The 20,438-nt window shown below is 31.9% G+C and overlaps 1 protein-coding gene across 3 annotated transcripts in view; it reads left to right on the forward strand.

Moving 5' to 3' along the window:
* Positions 1–20,438, forward strand: part of LOC143044103 (uncharacterized) — a 68,750-nt gene that overhangs the window by 27,156 nt on the left and 21,156 nt on the right. For all 3 annotated transcript variants that reach the window (XM_076216061.1, XM_076216059.1, XM_076216060.1), the window contains exons 26-37: positions 503–626; positions 2,838–2,951; positions 3,356–3,471; positions 3,827–3,999; positions 10,681–10,885; positions 11,380–11,535; positions 14,514–14,753; positions 15,225–15,422; positions 15,851–16,016; positions 18,450–18,628; positions 19,133–19,353; positions 20,218–20,375. In XM_076216061.1, the coding sequence (XP_076072176.1) occupies positions 503–626; positions 2,838–2,951; positions 3,356–3,471; positions 3,827–3,999; positions 10,681–10,885; positions 11,380–11,535; positions 14,514–14,753; positions 15,225–15,422; positions 15,851–16,016; positions 18,450–18,628; positions 19,133–19,353; positions 20,218–20,375 (2,050 nt within the window). The remainder of the gene's footprint in view (positions 1–502; positions 627–2,837; positions 2,952–3,355; positions 3,472–3,826; positions 4,000–10,680; positions 10,886–11,379; positions 11,536–14,513; positions 14,754–15,224; positions 15,423–15,850; positions 16,017–18,449; positions 18,629–19,132; positions 19,354–20,217; positions 20,376–20,438) is intronic.

A 20,438-nucleotide genomic window follows, 5' to 3' on the forward strand; every position in this document is an offset into this window, starting at 1 on the left:
CATGAGCTCTATGATATGATCTTTCTTATTTTAATGCCAAATTAGTGTTTTGACCCCAATTTCACGGTTCACTGAACATAGAAAATAATAGTGCAAATTTCAGGTTTAAGTTTTGGTCAAGGTAGTTTTTGATGAAGTTGAAGTCCAATCAACTTGAAACTTAGTATAAATGTTCCCTGTCATATGATCTTTCTAATTTTAATGCCAAATTAAGAGTTTTTACCCCAATTCCACGGTCCACTAAACACAGAAAATGATCGTGTGAGTGGGCCATCTGTTTACTATGGACACATTCTTGTTTATGTATAATTGACTTCAATGATACTTAAGCGCTCCTGAAACGATTAATCACAACATTGACAATGGAAAAACATTGTGACTTGAGGGATTAAAACTTACTGTGTAAGATATTAAACACTTTCATAATCTTAAAATGGAATAATTGTAAATATAAAATATTGAAATGCTCCAATGTTAAATGATTAAACTCATTATTTTTAAGCTTGGAGAAACAGAATGGAATAGGTTAAGTGAACTTGAAAGACAGAAAAAATTAGCAGAATTAAAGCTTAAGGAAAGACAACTTAGAAGGGATGGAAAATATGATGAAGTTGCAAATATCATTGGTGAGATACTGTTATTGTCGAGCCTGCAACTTTTGTTGCAGAAAGCTCGACATAGGGATAGTGATCCGGCGGCGGCGGCGGTGTTAGCCAACTTCTTAAAAGCTTTATATTTTAGAAGGTGGAAGACCTGGATGCTTCATACTTTGTATATAGATGCCTCATGTTACGAAGTTTCCGTCAGTCACATGTCCAATGTCCTTGACCTCATTTTCATGGTTCAGTGACCACTTGAAAAAAAAGTTCAGATTTTTTGTAATGTTGAATTCTCTCTTATTATAAGTAATAGGATAACTATATTTGATATGTGCGTACCTTGAAAGGTCCTCATGTCTGTCAGACAGTTTTCACTTGACCTCGACTTCATTTCATGGATCAGTGAACAAGGTTAAGTTTTGGTGGTCAAGTCCATATCTCAGATACTACAAGCAATAGGGCTAGTATATTCGGTGTATGGAAGGACTGTAAGGTGTACATGTCCAACTGGCAGGTGTCATCTGACCTTGACCTCATTTTCATGGTTCAGTGGTTATAGTTAAATTTTTGTGTTTTGGTCTGTTTTTCTCATACTATATGCAATAGGTCTACTGTATTTGTTGTATGGAATTATTGTAAGGTGTATCTATCTAGTGGGCAGATGTCATGTGACCTTTACCTCATTTTCATGGTTCAGTGGTCAAAGTTAAGTTTTTGAGTTTTGGTCTTTTTATCTAATACTATATGCCATAGGTTATCTATATTTGGTGTATGGAAATATTTTATGATCTTTATGTCAGTCGCGCAGGTTTTATTTGACCGTGATCTCATTTTCACGGTTCATTGCACAGTGTTAAGTTTTTGTGTTTTGGTCTATTTTTCTTAAACTATAAGTAATAGGTCAACTATATATGTTGTATAGAAGCATTGTTAGCTGTACATGTCTGCCTGGCATGGTTCATCTGACCTTGACCTCATTTTCAAGGTTCTTTGGTCTTTGTTTAGTTATCTTGGTTAATGTTAAGTTTATGTGACAGTTGTATTAAAGTTTAGCTTTATACTTAGGACTATCAACATAATATCAATGATTAGTATAGAAGGCGAGACATTTCAGCGTGTGCACTCTTGTAAATTTATAAGACTTGTTAAAAAAGAGTTGCAACTTAAAACAACATTGCAAAAAGTCAATACAACAAAGAAGATACAATTTGGAATAATTTGTTTTTCCATGTACAGAGTAAGTTGGATCTAAGGTGATGTCATTTTCACTGTTCTTGAGTTATGTCCCTTTATAAATAATTTTTAAAATGCTGAATTTGCTGTTTCAGCACTTGAACTTTACTTTTCCAGAAGTAATTGTTATGAAAGTGAATGCTTATTTCATAAAAATGTACTACCAAACACAAGTTAATGCTTATTACATAAAAACACAGATCAAATTCAAATTAGGGTGGTGTCATGTTCACTGTTCTCAAGTTATGTCCCTTTATAAATGGAAATTGCTTAGTTGATCGTCAAAAGGTTTGAATTAGAACATTGACTCTTGCTATTTGGAAATATTCTACTTTTACTTTACTATATGAAACTGGAAATGGTCATTTCTACATATTATAAATTCATTTAAAAGGAGAAGGTTCACAAAGAGTTAAAAATGGCACTAACTTTTGATGTTTTTTAAATCAGGCCAAAAAAATACAAATATTACATAGAAATACTTGTGATGATACTATAAAGACAAAAAAAAGTTTTTATATAGATGAGTTCTATATCAAAATTGGAATCTTTTGGTTACAACATATTATAGGTGGCAGCCAAGGTGTTTTTCAAATGCTTTTAAGTCTAAAAATTGCTCAAAATCATCATATTTGGACAAAATGTCCAAAATGGGTTTACTTTAGAGAATATTATGTACTTTTATGAAAAGAACTGATGTATATAGCATTAAGACTTTTAAAATAGAACAAAAATAGGATAAAGTTGATATTTAAGCCATTTTGTGCCATAAGTGAACCTTGTCCTTTCAATTTTGGGATATTAAATTCTATTAACCAGGATTTTATTTTTTTGTATTTGTAAAATTATTACTTAGACTAAGGGTTAGATCATTCAATCCTCAGATTTCTGCTGAAGTTTTGTGCATACACAATAAGGAAATTTAGTTTACTTTTGCAAAATGAAGTTGAATATTAAGGTTTAGTTGTGAAGTGCCTATTGAGAATTCAACATTGTATATTTAAGGTGCTGCATTGGAAGATCAGGAAACTTTAGACAGATTGTTTGGAGATAGTAAGGAAGAACAGGAGAGAAAGATGAAAGAAAGACTACATAGGAGAAAGCAAAGATTAGCTTCAGGTTAGAATTAATATACACTTATCTTCTACTGAAAGGATGTTCTTATGTGTTCACCTCCATCTTAATTGCAAATGACAACCAATTATCATTCCAGATTTTTACTGAAATAAGGGAATTTGATGCTGTTATGCAATTTATGTGTGATACTTTTTATTTAAAGGAGATTATCGTATAGCTTTATCTTATAGTAGATATTTTTCTGTACAGATAATGAAATTTGGTTTTAGTTGATAAAAAAAAATGCTTTATAAGGGGAAATATTCTGTTAAAACAGTTTAATTTTTCATGTATCAAGAAGGCATGTGCTGTGACTTTTTTTTTCTTTAACTTTTAAGTTTTAAATATCACATTGGTATCTTCCTATCTCATTTTTATGTAAGTAAGTTTTATCTTTTGTGTTTTAGGTATGTCTGAAAAGGAATGTGATGAACTTGAAGCTGAAGAAATCAAACAAGAAGAGGAGGAAGAAAAGAAAAAGAGAAGAAATATATTGTTAGATTTGGATAAAAGATGTGAACAGGTACAGTGAGGGTAACATTTTTATTAAATGCTGAAAAGTTCTTTGATGTAGTATAGTCTTTTAAAGATAGTCAGTATCAATATGCAATCTGTGGGATCTGCCTATAATGTATTGAGTTCTCCATCTTTCATTGGAAGAGACTGACTGGGAATGGCACATTCTAAGTAATTATCAGTAAACGACTTAACCTTGCACTTCATTTACCAAATATTGAATTGATTTGTTTGATATGTCACAATATGTATCTATTTTTTTTTGAGATGTCTTAATATGTATCTATTTTTATTTCAAAAAGGTTTTGTATGGCATTGTATTTGTGAATACTTAAATAATTGTTTATATTTGTAATGTTCAGGAGAAAGAGGAACTCATGAGAAGACTTAGAGAACAAAAAGATAGAGTTTCTCTAGAAAGACAGAGACAGTTAGAACTAATGAAACTAAAACATGATGAGAAGAAAGCTAGGCGAGAGGAGAAATTTAATTCTGCTGCGCTAGTCATTGGAAGGGCAAAAGATGAACAGAAAAGGTATGAGGTTTTAAATATATTGATATGTTTTACAACTGGAGAAGAAACGAAAACAACTAACACGTTAAAAGATTTTGGTCAAGATAGTTAACACTGAAGTTGTGGTCACTTTAATTTGAACTTATTATATGCCACGTTATAGTTCTGTTACGGCCAGAAATCGCCTTTAAATTGTAGCCAACAAAAGACACAAATCAATAGTAAAATTTAACAATATTTAATATACAAAAGTTTACAAAAGGTATTACACAAATATTACTGTTAACTTAACTGTCAAAATATGAGTCCAATCTGTTATCTTTATCTGTATCCGGAAATCTTTCGGAATCCAATTTGAATATTACGTTCAATACTAATGTCACAATCCAGTATGATGTTGTTTGTAGAATAAAAGTGTCAATCCAAATGCTGTGAATACTAATGTCTATCAATGTCTATGTCCAAGTTTAATTATGAGAGTTTAACTTTAGTGTCTGTATATATAGTGTTGTCATGGAAAATTCTAGAACACTCTATAATGGAACATTGTGGAAAATCCTGGAAAGTTACAATGGAAGTTTCTGGAATAACGTAGAAGTTTAAATTACGCATCTTTTATAAGGATCATTCTAGAAAGTTCCAATCATTCTGTGATTGTTCCAGTGATTCCTAAACTGCACAGTTATAAGATTATTTGGTAAACAACTATCAGGCCATACAACACAAATTAGGCCAACATAAATAAACATAATAATTACAATATCATAACACCTCCCCCCTTAAAAGAAGTTTTAGTGTAACAAAAACTTATCATGAATAATATGAACAAAAATACATAATATATACAAAGTGATTTAATAAGCTCTAGATAAAGCATCAGCTATTACATTATCTTTACCCTTAATATGTTTTACAATTACATCATATTCCTGTAACAATAAACTCCACCTAGTCAACCTCTGATTCTTGTTTCTCATTTTATGCATGAAGGTGAGAGGATTATGATCAGTATAAACAAGAACAGGATATACAGTGGGATTCAAATATACATCAAAATGTTGAAGTGCTGACAACATTGCAAAACACTCTTTTTCAATAGTTGAATAATTTTTCTGATGTTTATCTAATTTCTTAGAAAAATATGATATAGGTTTTTCAACATTATCATCTGTCTCTTGATATAAAACAGCTCCAATTCCTACATCGCTTGCATCAACGGCAAGTTTAAATTGTTTTTCAAAGTCTGGAGTAATCAGAACTGGACTATTAATTAAAAGTGATTTGCTATTTTCAAAAGCTTTTTGACAATTTTCACTCCAGATAAATTTAGAATCTTTTCGTAAAAGATGAGTCAATGGTTGAACAACAGTAGCAAAATTTGAACAGAATTTCCTGTAAAATCCTATCATGCCTAAATATCTCATAAGTTGTTTTCTATTTGTAGGAGGTGGAAATTTGGAAATAGCTTCCACTTTAGCCATAATAGGTTTTACTTGACCTTGGCCAACTGTATGCCCTAAATAATCAACAGTGGCCTGACAAAATTCACTTTTACCAAGATTAACAGTCAAATTTGAATGTGACAATCTATCAAAAGTATCATACAAATGTGTTAAATGCTGTTCCCAGCTATCACTACATACAATAAGATCATCAATATAAGCATAACAACAGTCTAAATCTTTTATAACATTATTGATCATTCTTTGAAATGTAGCTGGAGCACTTTTCATGCCAAATGGCATTACAGTATATTGAAATAAGCCATCTGGTGTAACAAAAGCTGATATTTCACGAGCTCTCTGTGTCAATGGAACTTGCCAATAACCTTTCAATAAATCAAATTTACTCACAAATTTTGCTTGACCAATATTGTCAATACAATCGTCTATCCTTGGAATCGGATAGGAATCAGATTTTGAGACTGAATTTACTTTTCTGAAATCAGTCACGAAACGAAAAGTTTTATCTGGTTTTGGCACAAGGAGACAAGGAGAGCTCCATTCACTGTTACTCGGCTCAATAATATCATTGTCAAGCATATATTTAATTTCTTTTCTCATAACTTCAAGTTTGAGTGGATTGAGCCTGTAAGGATGTTGCTTAATTGGAGAAGCATCTCCTACATCAACATCATGACAAACAGCAGTGGTTTTGTTTGGCACATCTGGAAAAAGATTTTTAAAAGAAAATACCAAAGTTTTTATTTCTTCTCTATGATCAAAAGACAGATGTGCAAGTTTTGAATCTAAATTTGACAAAATTTCTGAATTTTTCAATCTAACTGTCTCTTCCATATTTTTACAACTAAAAGTTGGTTCAATTACATCTGGTTTGTCATGATTGTTCTCAAATTTAACCATGCCTAAAGTGGCAACTGGTTTACTATCACATAGTACATTAGTACGCTCAAAATATGGTTTTAACATATTAATATGACACACTCTATTTTGTTTGCGCCGACCTGGAGTTTTTACAATATAATTCAAATCATTAATTTTACTCTCTATTGTATAAGGACCACAATATTTAGCCTGTAAAGGATGTCCAGGGACTGGCAAAAATACAAGTACCCTATCACCAGGCTCAAAAACTCTGTCCCTGGCTTCTTTATCATACCATATTTTCATCTTGTTCTGTACATTTTTTAAGTTTTTCTGAGCAATTTGACAAGCAGTATACAATTTTTCTTTAAATCTAGATACATAGTCTAAAAGATTCAAGTCAGTATGTTCAGTAAGCCACTTTTCCTTAATCAATTTTAACGGTCCCCTTACAGTATGGCCAAATACCAACTCAAAGGGACTAAATCCAAGGGATTCTTGAACAGCCTCTCGGACTGCAAAAAGTAGAAAGTGAACTCCATCATCCCAGTCTCTGTCAAATTGAAGACAAAAAGTTCTAATCATGTTCTTCAATGTTTGATGAAAACGTTCTAAGGCACCTTGAGATTCTGGATGGTACGCACTTGATCTATACTGAGCAATTCCTAGCTGGTACACGACTTGCTGAAATAAACCTGACATGAAATTTGATCCCTGGTCGGACTGTATAGACTTAGGAAGTCCTACTAATGTGAAAAATTTGATAAGTGCTTTGACAATAGTAGGTGTCTTGATATTTCTTAGCGGAATAGCCTCAGGAAAGCGAGTGGATGTACACATGATTGTCAATAAATACGCATTTCCAGTTTTGGTCTTTGGTAAAGGTCCAACGCAGTCAATTAGAACTCTGCTGAAAGGTTCGTCAAAGGCTGGAATAGGCAGAAGTGGTGCTGGTGGTATTTTCTGGTTAGGCTTACCAACAACCTGGCATATATGACAGGATTTGCAGTATTCTGCGACATCATTTCTAAGTCTGGGCCAGTAGAAATGTTGCAATATTTTTAGGCAAGTCTTCCTTATACCTAAGTGCCCAGCCAAGGGGGTGTCATGGGCAAGACCAATAATTTCTTGCCTATAAACTTTAGGCACCACCACTTGGTATAGCACTCTCCATTCCTCCTCTGGGGTGGCATCAGGAGGCCTCCACTTCCTCATTAAAATGCCGTCCTGATGGTAAAAGCATTCGGCCACTTTGTCTGCTTCCTCCTGTGGTTGAGCCCGCTGGTTGAGCTGAAGAACCTCAGGGTCTTTATGTTGTTCTTCGAGTAAATTATTTCGGTCTAATGAATGGCTGTTTACATCTGGCCATGGCATAATAACATTTTTGTTAACACTAGGTGGTTTTATAATAGCCTTTTCTGAGTTACCAGGATCTTCAATATCAGCTATAAAAGTGTCAGAAAGGTCCATGTAATCAAACTGGTCTTCTTGCAAATTCTCATCTTGTTGTTTTCTAGCCATCGCCCTAGTAACAACACAAGCTGGATACAATTCAGCATCATCTTCAGGTGATTTAACATCCACCACCGGTTCACTGGTAACAATTGGTTCAGCAACCACTTTGTTCCTAGCTAGATCATTTCCTAGCAATAAGGTAACACCCTCTACAGGGAGATTAGGACGAACACCTACAATAACTGGTTCAGTTATCAAATCTGACTTCAGATAAATACGATGGAGAGGAACATCTATACAACCTAACTCTACACCTTGTAACAAAACGGAGGCACCAACAGAAGTCTTCTCGGACAAAGGCAACACACCTTCTAACAATAAAGACTGAGAAGCTCCAGTGTCCCGTAAAATTTTAATAGGCTGAAGAGTGGTATCATCAACAATAGCAACAAACCCATCAGACATAAAGGGTTTATATTCCTCCATATAATCACAAAAACTGGACTTAAAAGCCTGACTCGCAGGACATTCCAATGTACTGGTAATATAAGGTGTCGTACAAGCACTGGTCTTCGGCTTATTATCTCGTTCATTCTTCTTCTGGAGTCTAAAACAATCAGCCATCAGGTGACCAATCTTCTTACAATAAGCACAAGTCAGTGACTTCTTCTCAAAAGTATCAAATTTTGGACTAGACATATTATAACTGGACTGACTCTTATTCTGTGGAACAGGCTTACTATCAGTATGCTCAGTGCTTTGATTTTTGTAATTTCCACTGGAAGTATTAACATTTTGACCCTTGAAACTTCTTTTATGTGAAAGAGTATAATTATCTGAAATTACAGCTGCATCATGTATTGTCCCAACAGTTTTGTCGTCTAAATGTGTTTTTAAGTCTAAATGAACACATTGTTTGAACTCTTCTAATAACATCAATTGTCTTAGGTTATCAAAATTGTTATCTGTTTTCTTTGAAGTAAGCCATTTATCAAATAGATCTTCTTTTTCCCGAGCAAATTCCACATAGGTTTGTGAATCAAACTTTTTATAAGATCTAAATTTCTGTCTATATGCTTCTGGTACTAGCTCATAAGCTTTCAAAACTTCCTGTTTCACCGTGTCATAATCGGAACTTTTTTCTGATGGAAGTGCAGAGTATATTTCAGCGGCTTTACCCTCGAAAACACTTTGTAGCATTGTAGTCCAATACGGCTTTGGCCAATTCAAATTACGAGCAATTTTCTCAAACTGTGGAAAATATTTATCAACTGTTTTTTCACAAAATCTGGGAACCAAACGTATATTTTTTGCTGCATCAAAATAATCTGATTTTGATAGGACTTTAGAGTTGCTTTCTTCTTTAATTATTTCAATTTTCAGTTTTTCCATCTCTAGCCTTTCTCTCATTTCAAGTTCTTTTATTTTCTCCCTCTCCTTCATTTCCAGTTCTTTTAATTTAAATTCATCTTCTTTTTCTTTCTTTTCCATTTCTAACCTTTCCTTCATTTCCAGTTCTGCTTGTTTTAATTTAAATTCATGTTCTAATTCAAGCTGTTTTAATTTAAAGGCATCTACATTTTCGACCTTAAGTTCAAGAGCCTCTTCACCTAAAATTTCTGCGTCAACTAATTTGTCTATAACCAAATTTTTTTATAATTTGTTTTCTCATAGATACTTTAAAATTTAACTGCAGATGTTTAGCAAGCAACACTAATTCGTCTTTCTTTAAATTATCAAAACTCTCCAGGTCTGGCGTTTTCAAAAATTTACCGGCATCAAATGCCATTTTGTAGAATTTTGTTGGCTAGTTATAATAAAAATATTGAAAAAATTTTGAATAATATATTTTCAGTATCCCGGACGAGCCCCCAATTTCTGTTACGGCCAGAAATCGCCTTTAAATTGTAGCCAACAAAAGACACAAATCAATAGTAAAATTTAACAATATTTAATATACAAAAGTTTACAAAAGGTATTACACAAATATTACTGTTAACTTAACTGTCAAAATATGAGTCCAATCTGTTATCTTTATCTGTATCCGGAAATCTTTCGGAATCCAATTTGAATATTACGTTCAATACTAATGTCACAATCCAGTATGATGTTGTTTGTAGAATAAAAGTGTCAATCCAAATGCTGTGAATACTAATGTCTATCAATGTCTATGTCCAAGTTTAATTATGAGAGTTTAACTTTAGTGTCTGTATATATAGTGTTGTCATGGAAAATTCTAGAACACTCTATAATGGAACATTGTGGAAAATCCTGGAAAGTTACAATGGAAGTTTCTGGAATAACGTAGAAGTTTAAATTACGCATCTTTTATAAGGATCATTCTAGAAAGTTCCAATCATTCTGTGATTGTTCCAGTGATTCCTAAACTGCACAGTTATAAGATTATTTGGTAAACAACTATCAGGCCATACAACACAAATTAGGCCAACATAAATAAACATAATAATTACAATATCATAACAGTTTTTATTCCAATAACAAGGTTCCCTGAACATGGCAATTTTAAATGTGATAGTATGAAACCAGAACATTCTCAGGTCAAAAGTTTTTGATATGGTAGTTTATCTTGAAGTTGTGGTAATTTTAACTTGAAACTTAATAGAATGTTTATTTTGATATAAACTTTTTAAAGTATATGCCAAATTACTGTTTTGGCCCCCTATTTCATGTTTCACTGAACATGGAAATGTTGTTGTACAAATGGACACATTTTCTTGTTCCTTCTTACTTTTAACAACAATATTGGACATGTTAAAATTTCTTATAGAAGTGTGGGAAAGTCTTTAAACTTAGTTATAATGACTTGCTTTCCAATCCTTATAAAGTTAAAATGTTATTATTTTCACCAAAAATGTTATTTAAAGGGAAAAATAATGATCTTTATAATCCTCTTTTATTTAAGATTGGAACAAAATCAGGAAGATGAAAGGCAAAGACAAGAAAGGTTAGCAAAAGAAAGGTTAGAGGCTGCTAGGAAACGTAGAGGGAAAAAATTGACCCCTGAACTAGAAACAGTAACTGATATGGAGGATAAGTCTTCACTACAGGATTCAGTTGGAGAACTGATTGACAAACGTCATAGGGAAGAAAGAGATCTCTTAATACAGGTATACAGTTTTAATACATTGTGACTTGTATTGAGGGTTGTCTCATTGGCACTCATAATGCATCTTCTTTATACATAATAAGGTTTTGTTATGAATTTTATTGATTTTTTTCTTCTTTTTATTATGATAATTATTTAGAATAAAGATAAAATTGCATTAACCACTGCATATTTTACATACTTGTACTTATAAATGGGAAATATATACCATAAAAACCAGTAAATAAGCAGCATGTACTAATGCAGTCTATAATGAAAGTTCAGTTTGGAACACTGTCTGCACTTGGTAAATTTAAGAATATGGATTAGTCTCAAGTAAAATATTTAGAATATGTTCAACTACAGAAACAAGTAAAAAGCTCAGCAGAACTTGCAAATACTTAACATATGTTTGGAATTATTTGACAGAATAATTAGTATGATAACAAGTACAATGATATTGCTGAATCATAATTTTCCTTTTGAAGTTTTAACCATCTGATTTATATTGTACAGTTACTGGATGATGCTACAACAGATCCTAACAGACAATCAGTGACTGCCATGACTGAGGAGGAAAGACAAGAAAATCTGGAGAGAATAAGACTAATGAGGTCAAACTGGAGGTCAAAGGACGACAGAAATAAACAAGATCAAACAGACTTACTAAAAGTAGGTTTTTTACAATTAAAACTTTTGAAAAAAATAAGTTGATGCTCCATATACAGTGTTTATATAAATAAAAACCAGAATTATTATATTATTAATCATACACCCATATTGGTCAAGCAAACCAATATACAAACATAACTTGTACAGATAGTGAAGAACTACAATTATAAACATAAAAACATATTATACAATCATTTTGAGCTCACCTGGCCCGAAGGGCCAAGTGAGCTTTTCCCATCACTTGGCGTCCGTCGTCCGTCGTCGTCGTCGTCGTCGTCGTCCGTCGTCGTTAACTTTTACAAAAATCTTCTCCTCTGAAACTACTGGGCCAAATTAAACCAAACTTGGCCACAATGATCATTGGGGTATCTAGTTTAAAAAATGTGTGGCGTGACCCGGCCAACCAACCAAGATGGCCGCCATGGCTAAAAATAGAACATAGGGGTAAAATGCAGTTTTTGGCTTATAACTCAAAAACCAAAGCATTTAGAGCAAATCTGACATGAGGAAAATTGTTTATCAGGTCAAGATCTATCTGCCCTCAAATTTTCAGATGAATCGGACAACCCGTTATTGGGTTGCTGCCCCTGAACTGGTAATTTTAGGGAATTTTTGCTGTTTTTGGCTATTATCTTGAATATTATTATAGATAGAGATAAACTGTAAATAGCAATAATGTTCAGCAAAGTAAGATTTACAAATAAGTCAACATGACCAAAATGGTCAGTTGACCCCTTTAGGAGTTATTGACCTTTATAGTCAATTTTTAACCATTTTTCGTAAATCTTAGTAATCTTTTACAAAAATCTTCTCCTCTAAAACTACTGGGCCAAATTAATCCAAACTTGGTCACAATCATCTTTGGGATATCTAGTTTAAAAAATGTGTGGCGTGACCCGGCCAACCAACCAAGATGGCCACCATGGCTAAAAATAGAACATAGGGGTAAAATGCAGTTTTTGGCTTATAACTTAAAAATCAAAGCATTTAGAGCAAATCTGACGCAGTAAAAGTGTTTATCAGGTCAAGATCTATCTGTCCTGAAATTTTCAGATGAATTGGACAACCTGTTGTTGGGTTGCTGCCCCTGAATTGGTAATTTTAAGGAAATTTTGCTGTTTTTGGTTATTATCTTGAATATTATTATAGATAGAGATAAACTGTAAACAGCAATAATGTTCAGCAAAGTAAGATTTACAAATAAGTCAACATGACCAAAATGGTCAGTTGACCCCTTTAGGAGTTATTGACCTTTATAGTCAATTTTTAACCATTTTTCGTAAATCTTAGTAATCTTTTACAAAAATCTTCTCCTCTAAAACTACTGGGCCAAATTAATCCAAACTTGGTCACAATCATCTTTTGGATATCTAGTTTAAAAAATGTGTGGCGTGACCCGGCCAACCAACCAAGATGGCCGCCATGGCTAAAAATAGAACATAGGGGTAAAATGCAGTTTTTGGCTTATAACTTAAAAATCAAAGCATTTAGAGCAAATCTGACGCAGTAAAAGTGTTTATCAGGTCAAGATCTATCTGTCCTGAAATTTTCAGATGAATTGGACAATATGTTGTTGGGTTGCTGCCCCTGAATTGGTAATTTTAAGGAAATTTTGCTGTTTTTGGTTATTATCTTGAATATTATTATAGATAGAGATAAACTGTAAACAGAAATAATGTTCAGCAAAGTAAGGTTTACAAATAAGTCAACATGCCCAAAATGGTCAGTTGACCCCTGAAGGAGTTATTGCCCTTTATAGTCAATTTTTAACCATTTTTTCGTAAATCTTAGTAATCTTTTACAAAAATCTTCTCCTCTGAAACTACCAGGCCAAATTAAACTAAACTTGGTCACAATCATCATTGGGGTAACTTGTTTAAAAAATGTGTGGCGTGACCCGGCCAATCAACCAAAATGGCTGCCACGGCTAATAATAGAACATAGGGGTAAAATGCAGTTTTTGGCTTATAACTCAAAAACCGAAGCATTTAGAGCAAATCTGACAGGGTTTAATTGTTTATCAGGTCAAGATCTATCTGCCCTGATGTTTTCAGATGAAATGGACAACCCGTTGTTGGGTTGCTGCCCCTGAATTGGTAATTTTAAGGAAATTTTGCCGTTTTTGGTTATTATCTTGAATATCATTATAGATAGAGATAAACTGTAAACAGCAATAATGTTCAGCAAAGTAAGATTTACAAATAAGTCAGCATGACCAAAATGGTCAGTTGACCCCTTAAGGAGTTATTGCCCTTTATAGTTAATTTTTAACATTTTTCATAAATTTTTGTAAATTTTTAGAAAATATTTTCCACTGTATTTACTGGGCCAAGTTCATTATAGATAGAGATACTTGTAGCAACAAGAATGTTCAGTAAAGTAGGATCTACAAACACATCACTATCACCAAAACACAATTATGTCATGAATTTATCCGTGTCCATTGTTTAATATGCACAAGACCAAGGTGAGCGACACAGGCTCTTTAGAGCCTCTAGTTTTTTATTATCTTGAATATTATTAGATAGAGATAAACTGTATACAGCAATAATGTTCAGCCAAATAAGATCTACAAATAAGTTTGCATGACCAAAATAGTCAATTGACCCCTTAAGGAGTTATTGCCCTTTATAGTTAATTTTTAACATTTTTCATAAATTTTTGTAAATTTTTAGAAAATATTTTCCACTGTAATTACTGGGCCAAGTTCATTATAGATAGAGATAATTGTAGCAACAAGAATGTTCAGTAAAGTAAGATCTACAAACACATCACTATCACCAAAACACAATTATGTCATGAATTTATCCGTGTCCATTGTTTAATATGCACAAGACCAAGGTGAGCGACACAGGCTCTTTGGAGCCTCTAGTTTTTCATTTTTATTACCGATCCAAAACATCTCATACATGTTTTATCTTAGTCATCCTCACTTTGTGAGATGAAAGATGATTAAATTTCATTTTTCTAAATTGAAGGAAGCTGCTGTGTATCTACTGGAGAGTAAGCTTCATCAGATGAGGACAGATGGCCTTGATGTCTCAGATGACAAGGTCAAAGTTCAAATTGTTGTAGACTTTGAGGAAAAGCAAAATGAACAGAAGCTAGTCGAAGGCAAGGAGGCCACTGATGAAAATGTAAAAGTACAGGTTCTTTCAGATTTGCAAGAGATACAAGATGGAGAGTCCAAATTCTTACTGACAGATCTATATGATAAGGTATGATTACTATCATTAATTAATTAAATGACACATTCTAAACACCCCATACTTAATTTTAATAAAATAGAAAAACTTAAACATATATTAGTTCATGCAAGAAAATATTGTTCTCTGAATCTTAATTTTATAAAGGAATGTATGTAGACTGGTATTTATTTAATATAATTATAATGACACACAGTGAAGTTCTTGATTGTATATAAGGCAAAAGCAATTTCATTAAAAAAACGAAAAATCAAGAGTTGTCTCCCATTTTAAAGTGCAAATTGGTGTGAAATTCAGTAGCTATGTCTGAGATTGATTTTTTATTTGATATTTTTTTATAACAGGTTTGAAACTGTGGCCAATTTGTTTAAAATTGTGTGTTTTGATGTTCTTTATGAAGGAACAAATATTTTCCAGTAATTAGCATACATTTAGTTTTCATTTTACTTGTAACTGCCATGACTAACTTATTTTGTGCATCAGGATCTCAGAACACTTCAGCAGATGGTTAAACTACACAGGAAGACATTAGATAATGGTAACCATGATAATGTATCATCTGTTGTCCTTGGTGATGATGATGTCACTATAACATCAGACGACAGTGATGTCACAGAAGATCAGATCAAGAAAGCAGTGGAACAGAAATATGACATTTTGAAAGGGAAACTTTTAGAAGCTGTAAGATAATAGACTACTTTGTTTATTATTATTCTTTAAAGGACATGGCACAATAAGGGTGGTATTCAGTCTAACTTTTCATTGAAATTTAAACTTTTAATTTAAGTTTCCATTTATGACTGTTTAAAAGATGAAGTAAAACAAAAAATAAACATGGTTAGAATTCTATTGATTACATCACAATTTCTGCAGTCACAGAAAAGGCCATTCTTTACTTTTTTATCAAAAATATATAGATTTTTGTCATTTTTCAGATAGTTAATGGATCAACAATTATAGGCCACATGCAAGGTTAAAATAATTTACCACAATGCTTGTCTCAGTGAACAAGATCTTTAAGTAATTACTTTTGTTGTACTTGCATGTGCTAAATATTTACCACTATCATATATGAGTGGAAAAATGCTAATTTCTTTCTCTTTGTACAGACATTAATCATGCAAGTTGGTGAAAATGAATGGTCCAGATTGTCTGAGAAAGAAAGAGAGAAAAGATTGATAGAATTAAAAATGAAAGAGAAGAAATTAAGACAGGAAGGAAAGAATGAGGAAGCAACAGCTCTTTTTGAAAACCTAGTAGATAGTGATGAATTTGGTAAAGTAATAACATTTTAATAGCTACGGTAGAATTTCAGGAAACATTTAAAAGTTGAAATGGTAATAGCATGAACATTAAATGTCATTCGGGTTAACATATATATATAAAAAAAAAGGGTAGATGCCTTGATTTTATAAAGAAAATTGCTTAGTGACATACATTATAAATGTCAACTGAAACTATCAATAAGAATTTAAATTTGAGAAAAAAAATAAAATTTTTTGACTTCATAGTTGTCAGAATAAATACTGTTTTATAGGAAATTTGATTTGATATAAGTGAAAGTTTTCAGAAGCAAATAATCAGTATCACTTAAAAGATATAAATATTGGATCAAGGTTTTTTTTAATTGAATGATTACATATTTTATTGTTTGATCTGATAGAACCAGAACCAGGTATGTATAGAGAGCGTGTATGATAACACACCCAAGCTATTCCCATGTCTTGCTTAATTCCTGGATACCGTTTTGACCAGTAAAAAGGCAGCTTCTATAATTTTTTGCCATATTTCAGGAAAATTTCAGCCATCAAAATTAAGGAACACATATATAATCTTGAATTCCAAGAATACTTGGTTATCAAAGCATGGTACTGACAAAAAGAAAATCCAAATAAAGGAAAAGTCATCCATTATATATTAGAAATTTTTATATTTATTTGAAATATTAAGATCTCCAGATGTGTAAGTAAAATGGAATCACACATTTCACTGGAAAACTTAAGAGGGGTGACTTTTAATCAAACAACCTCACCATACTGTTGTAATACAAACCTGGAACCACTGTGTTGATTGATTTAGGAAAACTATATTAAAAGCATGTAAATTATCAAAGTGCATGTACATATTTGTATATATATAATAAAATAATTTATGCATGAAAGCATCAATCAATCTAAAAATTAAAATATGCATGAAAAATATTTGACAAATGTACAATTAAAAAAAGTTACTATTTTAGTATATGCATGTATACTTGAAGAATTTTATGATATAGGGTGCCAACAACAACTACAAATTTTTAGATAGAGGTTGTCGACTTCCCCCTTAATTAAATTGTTTAATACTTTTGTTTTTAAGATATCAAAAGACCTTTGTGAATAGTAAAAATCATATTACCTTGCTTACAAAAATTGATTAAAGTGTTGTTATGTATAATGCAGATTAATGTAAACTGGCTGAGCCTGAGTGACGATGAATGGACTAAAAAAAAAAATATGTTGTACCACATCTAATCATGCATCATTAATCATTTTGTTATGAATACTGGATTAACAATAAATTACAGTGTTTGTGTGAAATATTCACTAGTTTAAAATGTTTAACGAAAAAAATAATACATATAATTAACAAGGCAATAGATAGATGTATATGTTCATTTTAAAAAATTGAACTAGCAATAGTTATAGGTTCTCTTTTGTTTTCTTAACATTGTACTATTTAGGAAAAATTTCATAATCAACTATAGTTGTTGGAAGACCCCATAGGAACCATGTTAAAGGGAGGAAAGAAAATCTAATTCAAAGAATAATTCACTATATGAGGAGTACAAATAATGTTGAATAATATCATTTGTTGAAACATGTATCTTAGTAACTTGACACAATATAAAGCAAGATAAGGTTTTACTGCCAGTTTTATAAAGATCCACAGAATGCACATGAACATGAAAATCTACTTTGTTGCTCCACACTGTGCAGACATCTATGATATGCAAAGAACATTACCATAAGATAAGTTATTGAAGGTCATTGTTAAACTAAAAATGAAATTTCAAAATTACAAATTGAAGTTCAATTATTGGTACAACTGAAAATGGGATGACAATCTCTTGACAACAAACTCAAATTTAAGATACAAGAAGTATGTGGTTATGCTTGTAGTTATTTAATTCTAAATCTAACCAGTTTTGTACAAAATATTTTATGAATTTCCAGAAATCTCTTCTAAGTCTGAAGTTAATCTAATATAAGAGAACTTAATTCTTCCTTATACACTTTTTTTTCTTTGTTATTTTTTAGGAGGGGTTCTAAAAAATGCTCATCCCTATAATTATGCTAGATGCTGCAGTTGCTTTATACTGATATATATATGTTGCCTTAAACTCAGGTTCTATCAGAGATAGTGTTTTTGATAATATCGGATACAGTTGCAGAATTTATTCAAATATATTATGTTTCCCTATGGTTTGATCATATTGGTGAATATGTTAAGTTCAAGATCAATTATATATGAAATATTTATAAAATATTACATGTTATTTTATAATAATAATTGAAGTGAAATATACATACGGGTAAGCTGATGTATATTTCTCTTTATTTTGTATCTCCTGTTTTCCCATTCTCAACTGGAAAAAATGAGGCTGACTAATGGGTAATTAAAATAACCAAAAAAACTAATGATGTAATTTCTTGGTTTGTTCTACAGCTTTGGAAAATTTATTTGGAGAGGAAGAAATAGATGAAGAACAGAAAGCCAGAGAAAGAGAAGAGAGAAAGAAAGAATTACAAAAAGAGAGAGAAGAACAAGGGCTTCCTATAGATGATGCTGAAATTGACAAACTATTAGATGAGGAAGAAACTGAAGCAAAGCGACAGAAGAGAAGGGTGTGTAGAAAATAAATCATTAATGTATTAATTAGTCACTTTATATCTTTTTACCTTTTTCCGCTTGTTCCATCATTCTGTTATTCTCTACGATTATAACAGTTATTGAAAATGAATGATGGATATTAATGAAACTTTACCTAGTTGTATTTCCTGACAATGTTATTTTGTATAGTCATTAGCTTATCTAATTTCTATGAAGGTTATTTTGCCCTGCTTTCTCAATCATGGTTCATTGACTTTAAATTATTTGCATGATTTATATTTTGAAGTTTGTGATTAGGTCCATTTAAGAGAAACCACCATGGTAAGTCAATGACATTTGGTATGCCTTTATATCAACTTTGGCATTTCCCATGTCCTGGAGATTCCTTGACCTTATGATCTTAGACATGGTTTATCGTCTTTGCATTATAACTTTCAAAATGACAGACTGTTGAAAAATATTTCAATTTATTCTTTTCATCATATGAAATAGCTCAGTATATTTTTCTTGTTAATCAGAATGTCCTTGATGGTTTACAAATGATGTTAGAGGATGAGAAAGCAGCCTTACTGAGACAACTAAAAGAACAGGTTAGTGGAATCGATCAAGAGCGACAACGACAATTAGCTTTGGTTAAACTGAAGATGGACAAGAAAAAGATGGAAAGAGAAGAGAAATATGATTCAGTAGCACTAGTACTAAAACTTGCAAAGGAAGCTGATGAAAAAAGAACTCAAAAGTAAGTTATGTTATATGAGTATTATTAGTATGAGGATGTTTTTTTCACAATTAGAGGTCTTTTTTCTTTATAAGATGTTGTTTGTTTTCATTTTATCACATGAAATGCTTTCAGTGTGCAGAGCTTTTTATATACTGTTATTATTATTCGTTGGATACCAATTTTGTGGATTTCGTTGGTACAGGTGAACCATGAAATTAAAGGTTCAAGGAATGACAAATTAAAATAGGCTGGTATGCAGACTGTGGCAAAAAACCAGGAAATTAAATATCAACAAGTATGCAAGTTTTCCTTTATCCACGAAAATTGGTACCCTCGAAAAAAAAAATGAATCCACAGTAGTTATACTTAACATAAGAAATGGATCTTAAAAAGGCTAGCTGGAAGAAGGTTGATTAGTTGTGCTTGCAATTTTTTTTTGGCATCTCAAATAAAAAAAAAACCAGAAAAAATATGTCTCATCCTTTCCAAACAAAATAAAAACAATTTTGGCAAGATTAGATATTCATAGATATTTGGGACCAATCAATTACAAATAAAGCAGTTCACTGTTGTAAATAAATAATAAATTACAGATGAAGTATGACGGCCAATGTGAGAACTGTCCAATAAAGGGCAAAGGACAGGGATGGAAAGAAATTTTCATATCTGTACCAAAAGAGGTACCTGACTCTCTTGACCTGTTTATTAGTAATTGAAAGTTGTGTATAAAATAGTATAGATTTTGAAACAAATGTACAACATTTCATTGGACAACACAAAATATAAAACTTAGTAAACAGTTTTTCAATGTTACTAGCTAGTAAGTAGTAAAGTTATAAAGTGAAGGTTTTATGCATTATATCCTTCTTCTTTTCTTAATAGTATCACAGCTGACAGAGAAAGACAGAAAGCTTTGGCTAAAGAAAGATTGGAAGCTTTACGTCGTAAAAAACAACAGAAAAATAAACAAGATAATTTAGAACAGAGACTCAAAGAAGAAAATGAAAACAACAAATTGTTAGATGCTGAAATGTCATCTGGTAAGAGAATGATAAAATAAATGGTCCTCTTTGTTCTAGAATAGTGAACAAGCCTTAAAAAAA

Source organism: Mytilus galloprovincialis, chromosome 1, assembly GCF_965363235.1.
Source record: "Mytilus galloprovincialis chromosome 1, xbMytGall1.hap1.1, whole genome shotgun sequence".
Taxonomy (NCBI): Eukaryota; Metazoa; Mollusca; class Bivalvia; order Mytilida; family Mytilidae; genus Mytilus; species Mytilus galloprovincialis.